At 37.6% G+C, this 12,007-nt stretch overlaps 1 protein-coding gene across 1 annotated transcript in view; it reads right to left on the bottom strand.

The window, feature by feature from the left end:
- The window catches only part of OSTN (osteocrin), a 30,637-nt gene that overhangs the window by 16,796 nt on the left and 1,834 nt on the right, over positions 1-12,007 (bottom strand). The window contains exon 2 of the mRNA XM_033213052.1: positions 7,437-7,651. Coding sequence (XP_033068943.1) covers positions 7,437-7,651 — 215 coding nt within the window. The remainder of the gene's footprint in view (positions 1-7,436; positions 7,652-12,007) is intronic.

Below are 12,007 nucleotides of genomic sequence, written 5' to 3'. Positions count from 1 at the left end.
AAATTCTATCACTCTCAAAACAATATTCTGAGAAGGGGTTCATAGCTTTCACCAAACTGCTACAGTGACCTATGACACAAAAAGTTTATGAATCCCTGAATTAAGTGATGTATGTGATCTTTAAGCACAGAGTATGAAAGTGCATCTCAGATGTATTACCTTCTCTTAGTAAGTACGAGAAGATAGAGAATGTGTGCCTGCTAAAGGGAAAAACATGAGGGCATATACATGAAAACCACAGACATTTATAAGAAACTCATGAAGTTTTTGTGCACACTTATGCGTATAACAGTAACAAATAATTCCTGGTCTTGTGAAAAATCTAACAACACATAAGGAAGGAGGAAAATTCTTGTCTCATAGAATTTGAAAAAATAGCAGTAAATAACCCTCAGTACAGCTCTTCTAAGCGAAATTATTATAATTTTTATAAAATTTTATTTTTACAGAAAGGTTGCAAAATTGCAAGCTATACATTCTTGTTACTAAATACGTGACATTTTAGTCTTGTGGTTTATATACATGTGATATATACATGTAATTTTTTAAATGATGTTGAAGCCTTAGTGACAGATGAGAGAAAATTTTAACACTGTATTATGTTTGAACTATCATTACACCTCAAAACAAGTCTGAAATTGTTTTTAACTAAAACTCAGAAATGTCAATAGAAATATTTTATTCAATAACATTATTTATCTTTCATCATTTTCTACTTCTGGAATATACTAAACAAATTTCCTATTTGCTTTAAGGACAAAAAGAGGAATTCCTGTATATATATAAAAAAAAAATTGCTGCCGAAACATCTCAGAGGAAGTGTCCTTGGAATTTAATTTAAATGCATAAATTAGCATTATAGTTGACATTTTATATCAACTATAAAAAAATGTAAAAGACTAAAGAGTATACATTAGGAGGAATTCTCAACTTTCGAAGCCCATGGATGAGCTTCTGTGCAAATGCCTCGCGCTCCTTAACACTGCCAAACTTCTCGAAATAGTAGGAGGTGAAGGTAAAGGAGAGAAAAGGGGAAAAGAAACAGTTCATTTTTAATTTCCTAGGGTCATCAATTATTCTACTAAATTCTTTTCTTGCTTTATACAGCATTGGATGAAACCTTTGCAATCTAGCTCCAGGGATATTGACTAAGGTTGTATGGGTTTTGCACTGCACATTCCAGAGGGCAACAGTATGAATGGTTGCAGAATGCAGCATTCCTTTGTGACCCCCGACTCTCCTTCCCAATTTCATTTCTTGTCCCATTTCTTATTTTTATCACCTAGTAGTGAGTTCTCATGCTACTTAGCCCTTTTAAGAATTTTTTTTTTTTTTTTTTTTTTGAGACGGAGTCTTGCTCTGTCGCCAGACTGGAGCGCAGTGGCCCGATCTCAGCTCACTGCAACCTCTGCCTTTCCAGGTTCAAGCGATTCCCCTGCCTCAGCCTCCTGAGTAACTGGGACTGCAGGCTCCCACCACCGCGCTCAGCTAATTTTTTGTATTTTAGTGGAGACGGAGTTGCACCACCTTGGCCAGGATGGTCTCCATCTCCTGACCTGGTGATCCACCCGCCTCTGCCTCCCATTACAGGCGTGAGCCACCGTGCCCAGGCAAGATGTGTCCTTAATGTTTACGCCTCTAAGCCATCTCCTACAAGATTTTCTCTTAGCAGAATAATCCACTTACCCTGTCAGAAAGGGCACTAGCTATGTGTGCCAAAATTTGTTTTAATTACTGAATTTGAAAATGTTTTCACTATTTCTTGAAAAGTATTGATAAAATATCCTGTTATTTATGTATTTATTTATTTATTGAGACTGAGTCCTCACTCTGTTGCCCAGGCTGGAGTGCAGTGCTGCGATCTTGGCTCCCTGCAACCTCTGCCTCCTGGACTCCAGTTATTCTTGTGCCTCAGCCTGCCGAGTAGCTGGGATTACAGGCGCCCACCACCATGCCCAGCTAATTTTTTTGTATTTTTAGTAGAGACGGGGTTTCACCATATTAGGCAGGCTGGTCTTGAACTACTGACTTCAAGTGATCCACCCACCTTGGCCTCTCGAAGTTCTGGGATTACAACTGTGAATCACTGCACTTGGGCCAAAAGTTATTTAAATAGTAATTATTTTTATCTTATTTGTTCCTATAAAGTTCTATTAAACTATACATTAATTTGTTTTATTCTATTCTTCATATGTTTTTGACATATTGAGTCATTTTCTTGACCTTATGTGATTAATTTATTTACTCTTTTACCAGGTCTAATCGCTGTTTATCTCATTGCTTAGTTTTTAAAGGAATTTACTATAAAATAGTTCAGACATATGACAAAATAGAATAGTATAACAAACTCCCATGTGCACACCATTCTAAGTCAATAATTATCAGTTTACTGCAAATCTTACTTCAACCATTCCACTACCACTCATATATTATTTTTTTTAATCAGATGAATACTTTCATATTTAAATATTTAACTGAGGTATCTCTCTCATTTTTAAGGTCCATATCATTTCATATTTAAAAGTAAATAATAGTTATTTAACATCACCAAATAATTACTGTTCACATTCACAATTGTCTGTTATGTGTATTAATTTTTTAAAGGATCATTGTTTCAATCAGGACACGTAAAACGTTTTAACTGGTTAATAAATCCCTCTACTTTAGAATCCCCTTCCCTTTCTATCTCTTTTTTAATCCCTTCAAACGCTGTAATTTATTTATGGAAGAAACTGGATTATTTGTCCTGCAGTTTCCCACAGTCTGGATTTTGCTATTTGCATCCCCGTAGTGTCTCTGAACTCACTTCTGTCTTTCACATTTCCTGAAAATTGGTACGTATAGATCTAGAGACAAGACTGCTTTTGGCAATACTATTTTATAGGTAGTGCTGGGTTCTATTATCAGAAGGCATATAATGACTTGCTGTTTTCTTCTTCTGATGCTAACAGTAGTTAATGATAATTGTCTAGATCCATCATTTCATTAGGGTTTGCAAAACAGAAGTTTTCTAATTCTGTCATTTTTTAGCCAAAATAATTTTATAAAGAGAAATTTCTATCTCATTTACTAATTGCACAATTTCTTGATTGTTTTAGATGCAAAAATTCTATAAAGAGAAAATTCCACCTTCTCTACTATTATTGGTGAAGGTCATATAAGAAAGGTAGGTTTAATGTTCTCTTCATTTATATGTTTTCAAAAACAATGAATTGATAACTAACATTTTCTTTCTTTTTTTTTTTTTTTGGGACGGAGTCTTGCTCTGTCGCCTGGGCTGGAGTGCAGTGGCCGGATCTCAGCTCACTGCAAGCTCTGCCTCCCGGGTTTACGCCATTCTCCTGCCTCAGCCTCCCAAGTAGCTGGGACTACAGGTGCCCACCACCTCGCCCGGCTCGTTTTTTGTATTTTTAGTAGAGACAGGGTTTCACCGTGTTAGTCAGGATGGTCTCGATCTCCTGACCTCGTGATCCGCCCGTCTCGGCCTCCCAAAGTGCTGGGATTACAGGCTTGAGCCACCGCGCCTGGCCGATAACTAACATTTTCTAAAGATTTTTCAGTCATAGATTTAAACAGATTTAATGCATTCAACTGGGAAGAAAATGTCAGTGAATTTCGTTGAAGTAGTAAAAATACAGTTTATCTAGTAGGAACATAAAATTATTTTCTAATAAGATAATACTGCACTCCTACCAAATAAATAGGATTTTAGTAATATCTGAGGGATTTGTGATGGTGGGTTAGACTCTATTTAGCATAGAATTTGGAAATGTAACTTGAATGTAAATATGCTGCAAAATGTTGAATGTATGCATAGAAATACTTGTTCTGTCGATGCCAAATGCCCATTGTAAATGAACCTTAAATATTACAATCCTCCTTTGCACAATATTTCTTTATAAAACTCATAATTTTGTTTCCCCAGGCAGAGTTGGGGAAGAAGATGTACGAAGTGAGCTTGAATATCTTGTCATACCTGATAGCAAGGAAACTTGTTATTTCTAATTTCAGTTCAAAAGAACTCAAAAGCCAATTTGAGGATGTTCTAATTAGCTAAAGTATGACAATCTGAGCATCAGTAAAATTATTAACTACAAACTATTTTGAGAAATTGTATTGCTGGTGATAATCTTGGTATTGCTATTCTGAGATGGTTGAGTTTGTATTGTGAAATAAAGCAAATATGTATTTATTTGATAATCAAATTCTGTCATTCTTGATGCAAATAAGAAAGGGGATTCATGGCATGGAAAAAATGAAATAAAGTTGTAAGTTGAACATGTTAAATAAAATTATAACACCTGATATGGCATGATTTCAAAATGTCCAAAAAACATTCATATTAGTATAAATTTATGTTTCTGATTAATATCAGCATGCACTCATGACTCAGTCTGTCCTCTAAAATTCCTAAAAACAATCACTAATCCAAGAGAAATTAGCAACCCTAATGCCCAGATGGCTGTCTGTCAACACCACTTTTCACTTAAAGGATCCAGTAAGCCTCCTCCGAAAAAGAGTTATTCCCCCAGGACAACAAACTGCCCTTAAGAGTCATTTCTTTGTTATCACAGGTGTCAATATTTTTCTGTATTTTGCTTATAATTTTATTTTTTAAATAAAAAGTTTATAAAAAGTGGTTCTGAAATGAACAGCCTTATGCATGCTTTCTTCTTCTAAACACATTTTTACTAGTATATATTTGGGAGAGATATCTAGATTTAGGAGGAAGGCTGGGCCAAAAAGTAAGCACACATACACTATGCTGGATATTGCGACATTCGCCTCCATGTGGGTTCCATTTTGCACTCCAATCAGCACCACGTGGGAATGCCTTTTTCTCATAGCCTCAGTAATTATTCTGGTTTTTCAAAAATCCATTTCTACCAATCTATCAGGTGAGGAATTGTATATCAGTAAAATCATAGCACACTTTTTTCTTATAACAAGAATGGTGTGCATCTTTTCACATGACTAAAGGCAATTTGCGTTTTTTTCGTGAATTGACTACTGTTTTTTACCCCAATTTTTCTACAGTTTGTTCTTTTTCTTCTTTATTTTTCAAGGTTCTTTATATATTAAATATAGTAACCCTTTGATTTAAGTTACAAACTTTTTTTCCAGTTTATTCTTTGTGTTTTTACTTTGTTTTGTGGTATCTTTTGTCATTAAAACTTTAAAATATGTAATTAATTTTTTCCTTATTTTTTCTATTCAAATTTTACATCTGAATTTAGAAGACTTTCTCTATTCCTTCTCTATGTAGAACTTCCAATAATGTCTTCCTCTAGTACCTATATAGGTTCATCTATTTCTTCAATCAAATCTCTGATGCATTTAGAATTTATCATAATGTATAGTTTGAGAATGAATTAATTTTATCTTTTTCGTCATATCCCAACATCACTTATTCAAACTATATTCTTTTGCTTACTAATATCTGGTAGGGCTCTTTTTTTTTCTGCCTCTTTTGCAGAGTTTTTCTGGTTATGCTAGCTTTTATTCTTTTAAATGAACTTTATCATCAACACTGATGGCACTTTTTATTAGAATTGTGTTAAGTTTGTAATTTAACTTAAGTGGAGATGACATGTTTCTGCTTTTGAGTTTTTTGACTTACGAACACAGTACTTGCCTCAACCATTAAATAAGATATTGGCTTTTGGGCTAAAATACAAACACACGCATATATATACACCATGTTTAAAAAGCGTTTCTCAGTTCTTATTCCATTGCACTTCCTTAGATGTTAATAAATATTTGATTTTGTCAAATACCTCTTCTGTCATCTATTGATATAATCATATGATTTTTATCTATTGTTCTATTAATATGAAAGATTACATTATATAATTACTAATATTAACTCATATTTACTTTCCTAGAATAAGCCCCCCTTGGTCAAAATGTATTATATTTTTAAAAGTGCTGTTGGATTCTATTTGCTAACATTTTATCTATGACTTTTGTGTAGATATTCATATATGAGGTAAGTCTAATGCTTCCTGTTTTGTAAGTACTGCACACTAACTAGTTGCACTACTGAAGCTCCTAAAACTTTCTTATTTATTTATTTGAATTAAATTTTATCTTTTACAAAGTATTTTTAAAAAATATTTTATTTTAGATTTAGGGTATACATGTGTAGGTTTGCCACGTGGGTATATTGGGCGATCCTGGGGTTTGGGCTTTTAGTGAACCCATCACCCAAATAGTGAACATAATACTCAGTAGGTAGTTTATCAACTCCTCCCTCTTCCCTTCCCCCTTTTAGAGCCCGCAGGGTCTATTGTTTTCATATTTATGCCCATGGATACCCACTGTTTAGCTTCCACTTATAAGTGAGAACATCTAGTATCTGATTTCCTGTTTCTGTATTAATTCAGTTAGAATAATGGCATCCAGCTGCATCCATGTAGCTGCAAAGAATATAATTTCATTCTTTTCTTTTTTACGACTGTATAGTATTCCATGGTGTCTACATTCCATATTTTCTTTATCCAGTCCACCACTGTTGGACACTTAGGTGATTCCACGACTTTGCTATTGTGAATAGTGCTGTGATAAACATAATTTCCTTTTCTAATATATAAGGCAAACAGTATTTACAGAGTGTAGTGAGAAATGTTCAGGGTGAACAAAAGGAATCTTGGGTCAATTTCCCAGGTGTCTGTCTATGGTACTTAGGTGGTCTTTTGTACCACTTCTAATATGAAATGTACAGTATGAAGAACAGATATTGAAGAAAAGGAACTAAGTTTGAAATGATGACTTTAAATTACTGGCCTAAAGGGATGTTTCACTACTCTAAATCTATTATAATAATTAGTATTCTATGAAGCACTTACATTTGATTATCTTATTTGAATTTTATGGAACCAAGTAATTGTTCTCACTTTGTGGATAAATAAGCTGAGTATCAGAGAGGATAAGATACTTTACAAGTCACATGGAAAGAAACAGAAATTTGACAGAAACACATGTGTTCTGATTCCAAGTTCTGAGAGCTTTTCACTTAGATTCATTCACACAATTTGGAAAGGTTTGTATCAACGGTAAAAACCAAAGGGTATTCCAGTTACCTCTAGTAAATGGAAAACTCAACTCACCAGAACATTTATACCACTGAGCATACATTTTGCGTCACCTCCCAAATGCAGTAATGTCTTATAATAACTGTTTTATATCTGCATAAAACAGAATCTTACTTAGGAAACATTAGGACAAAAATACTAATGCACACTGTGGCCGTCATTTTGCTCCCTAAACAGTTATTTCAAAAACTGTATTATTAAACCTATAGATTAGCTAACATGCTGTCAAGTCTGTTTCTATACAAAGTTTTCACTGTATTTTTCATGTGGAATTCTCTGTTTTAGAATCCAGAATAAAATAATTAGAAAATAAAAACTTTCCTTTTCTAAGAGTTCACTTACCTCTGTTTACCTTTGTGATCTACAGAGCCAGCTGAGAGTCTATCAAGGGGAGACCCAAAACCAGAGAAACTCCTTTTCTTCTTAGTCTCAATCACATCATTTTCTAGGGACACCAATTCATCAAGAAGCAAGAGCTTTGCTGTCAGATCAGTGGCTGATTTCTCTTCCCTGACTGTGGGTGTTGACTGCACATCTATGACTCCAGAATCAAAGACCTACAAGGTAAGGAAAGGTGATTCCATTCACTTAGACAAAGAGACTTCAAGTATGTATATATGCATTTGGCTTTTGCTACCGTTAGCTGACATTCTCATCATGTAACATTTTATAATTTTTTTTCAGACAAACTTTTACACTTGTTGCCAAGGTTGGGGTGCAATGGTGTGATCTTGGCTCACTGCAATGTCCACCTCCCGGGTTCAAGTGATTCTCCTGCTTTAGCTTCCCAGAGAGCTGGGAGTACAGGCGCCCACCACCATGCCTGGCCAATTTTTTGTATTTTTAGTAGAGACAGGGTTTCACCGTGTTGGCCAGGCTGGTTTCGAACTCCTGACCTCAGGTGATCCACAGGCCTCGGCCTCCCAAAGCGCTGGGATTACAGGCATGAGTCACCGTGCCTGGACTTATACTTTCTTATGAAGTTATTTTCCATAGAGACTGCTAGATCTTTGGGGACTGAAACATGCAGAAGAGGGGTATAACCAAGGGGAAAAAACAAGACAAGAAAAGAAAAGAAAAACTCCTGGAATGCCTTTAACATTTCGCATATTTACCAATCATTTTGTAAGATTCTTTTCCAGCAACAATTTCATCCTTCCTTATCATTCCCATAGTGCTTTGCTATATACCTCTTTCATCACTGCACTTATTATTTTTTGCCTTGTGCCAGGTTGGTTATAATACATTTGTATTTGTTATTAGGTTGAATCTTGAATCAATGCGTTTGTCTAATTAGTCTTTCATTTGATTTATTTCATGCTTCATCTCATATTTTGCTCATAGTTAGTATTCAGCAAATTTTTTTTTTTTTTTTTTTGAGACGGAGTCTGGCTCTGTCGCCCAGGCTGGAGTGCAGTGGCCGGATCTCAGCTCACTGCAAGCTCCGCCTCCCGGGTTTACGCCATTCTCTCGCCTCAGCCTCCCGAGTAGCTGGGACTACAGGCGCCCGCCATCTCGCCCGGCTAATTTTTTGTATTTTTTTAGTAGAGACGGGGTTTCTACCACCAGGATGGTCTCGATCTCCTGACCTCGTGATCCGCCCGTCTCGGCCTCCCAAAGTGCTGGGATTACAGGCTTGAGCCACCGCGCCCGGCCAGCAAATTTCTGATGAATATTTATTAAATGAATTCCAAACCAAATCTCATGCTGTTTTCTTTTTACCATTCATTCATTATTTACTAACTCAAGCCATTACTAATCCACTATGTACTAGGTTCTGCATTGGACATGAAGGATACAAAAATAAAAATTTAGTCTCTGTGTCTAAGCATCTCACATTCTCTATCTCTGTGATTTATCAACAAGTATTTGTGTCGCAATGTGTCTGAGATATCCCAATAACTTTGTGTACCATGTCAATTTTCTTGTTTGTTTCTTACACATGTTGCCACTTTGCACTTCATCCAAGTCATGAATCTATAGCTGTTCAGTTTGTGAGGTCTGTCTTTTCCTCTCTGAGGCCCAATGATAGCATTTCTTAAATGCTCCTATAACAATCTTTCGTCATTCTGTAGTCCCACAAATACTGCTTTTTTTCTAAGATTGTGAGAATATTCCCATGCGGGAAAAATTTTTAGCTCTGGGGAATCACTTCCCTTCCCACTTCTAGTGATTCTTCCATGTGCCAGACGATAGACCTTGATTTTGATTTTTCTTCACTTTCTGTTTTTCTTCTAAGATTATTCCTTCTATTGTCTTCTGATATGGTTTGACTGCGTTCCCATCCAACATATCATCTTGAATTGTAATCCTCATAATCTCCAAATGTGAAAAGAGAGATCGGGGGAAGTAATTGAATGATGGAGGCAGCTTCTCTCATGCGGTTCTTGTGAGAGTGAGTGAGTTCTCATGAGAGCTGCTGGTTTTGTGTGTTTGGTAGTTCCTCCTGCATCCATTCTTCGCACTGCCTTGTGAAGAAGGTACTTTGCTTCCCCTTCACTTTCCACCATGATTGTGTTTCCTGAGGCTTCCCTGGCCATGCAGAACCGTAAGTCAATTAAACCTCTCTCCTTTATAAATAACACACTCTTGGGCAGTTCTTTACAGCGGTATGAAAATGGACTAACACAGAAAATTGTTACCACAGAGAGTGGGGTGCTGCTATAAAGATACCCAAAAATGTGGAAGCAACTTTGGAAATGGTAAATAGGCAGAGGCTGGAACAGTTTGGAGGGCTCAGAAGAAGACAGGAAGATGTGGGAAAGTTTGAAACTTCCTAGAGACTTGTTGAATAGTTTTTACCAAAATGCTGATAGCTTTATGGACAATGAAGTCCAGGCTGGGTTGGTCTTAGATGGCGAAGAGGAACTTGTTGGGAACTGGAGCAAAGCTGACTCTTGCTATGCTTTATCAAAGTGACTGGTGGCATTTTGCCCTGGCCCTAGAGATCTGTGTAACTTTGAACTTGAGAGAGACGGTTTAGGGTATCTGGCAGAAGAAATTTCTCAGCAGCAAAGCATTCAAAATATGAGCTGGTGCTCTTAAAAGCATTCAGTTTTATCTAATCACAAAGAGATGGTTTGAAATTAGAAATTATGTTTAAAAGGGAAGCAAAGCAAAAAGTTCGGAAAATTTGCAGCCTGGTGATGCAATAGAAATGAAAAATCCATTTTCAGAGGAGAAATTTAATCCAGCAGCAGAAATTTGCTTGAGTAACTAGGAGCCAAATGCTAATCGCCAAGACAATGGGGAAAATGTCTCCATGGCATGTCAGATGGCTTCACAGCAGCCCCTCCCATCACAGGCCCAGAGGCCTAGGAGGGAAAAATGGTTTAATAGGCCAGGCCCTGGGCCTTGCTGCTTTATGCAGTCTTGGGACTTGGTGCCTTGCATCCCATCTGTGGCTAAGGGTGACCAACATACAGGCAGGTCGTTCTTTCAGAGGGTTCAAGCCCCAAGCCTTGGTGGTTTACACATGTTTTGGGGCCTGCTGGTACACTGAAGTAAATAATTGAGTTTGGGGAACCTCTGCCTTGATTTCAGAGGATGTATAGAAATACCTGGATGTCTAGGCAGAAATTTGCTAAAGGGGCGGAGCCCTCATGGAGGACCTCTGCTAGGGCCATGCAGAAGAGAAATGTGGGGTTGGAGCCCTGACACAGAATCCCCACAGTGGTACTGCCTAGTATAGTTGTGGGAAGTGGGCCACAGTACTCCAGGCCCCAGATTGGATAGATCCACTGAGAGCTTGCACTGTGCATCTCGAAAAGCCATAGACATTCAATGCCAGCCCTTGAAAGCTGCTGAGAGTGGGGCTGTACCCTGCAAAGCCTCAGGGGCAGAGCTGTCCAAGACCATGGGAACCTACCTCTTGCATCAGCATGACCTGGATGTGAGACATGGAGTCAAAGGAAATGGTTTTGGAATGATCTCCAAAGGTTTAATAACTGCCCTATAGGATTTCTGATTTGCATGGGGTCTGTGCCCCCTTTGTTTTGGGAAATTTCTCCCATTTGGAGTGAGTTCATTTGTCCAATGCCTGTACCCTCATTGTATCTAGGAAGTAACAAACTTGCTATTGATTTTACAGGCTCATAGGTGGAAAGGACTTGCCTTGTCTCAGATGAAACTTTGGACTTGACTTTTGGGTTAATGATGGAATAAGTTAAGACTTTGGAGGACTCTTGGGAAGGCATGATTGTGTTTTGAAATGTGAGGATCTGAGATTTGGGAGGGGCAAGTGGCAAAATGGTATGGTTTGGCTGTGACCTGACCGAAAATCTCATCTTGGATTGTAATACCCATAATCCCCACATGTCAAAGGAGAGACCAGGTGGAGGTAATTAAATCATGGGGATGATTTCTCCCATGCTGTTCTCACGATAGTGAGTTCTCACAAGATCTGGTGGTTTTATAGACGTTTGGTAATTCAGTCTCCTTTCTGCCACCTTGTGAAGAATACGCTTTGCTTTCCCTTCAACTTCTGCCATGATTGTAAGTTTCATGAGGCCTCCCAAGCCATGCAGAACTATAAGTCAATTAAACCTCTTTCCTTTATAAATTACCCAGTCTTGGGCAGTTTTTTGGTTGTTGTTGTTGTTTTGAGACAAAGTCTCACTCTGTTGCCCAGACTGCAGTGCAGTGACTTGATCTCGGCTCACTGCAACCTCTGCCTCCCAGGTTCAAGTGATTCTCTTGCGTCAGCCTCCTGAGTAACTGGGATTATGGGTGGTCACCACCATGCCCAGCTAATTTTTGCATTTTTGGTAGAGATGGAGTTTCACCATGTTGGACAGGCTTGTCTTGAACTCCTGACCTCAAGTGATCCACCCACCTTAGCCTCCCAAAGTGCTGGGATTACAGCCATGAGTCACCACACCTGACTGAGCAGTTCTTTATAGCAGTATGAAAAT

This window comes from Trachypithecus francoisi, unplaced genomic scaffold (assembly GCF_009764315.1).
Source record: "Trachypithecus francoisi isolate TF-2019V2 unplaced genomic scaffold, Tfra_2.0 Lachesis_group0, whole genome shotgun sequence".
NCBI lineage: Eukaryota > Metazoa > Chordata > Mammalia > Primates > Cercopithecidae > Trachypithecus > Trachypithecus francoisi.
This window is presented reverse-complemented; position numbering and strand designations above follow the sequence as displayed.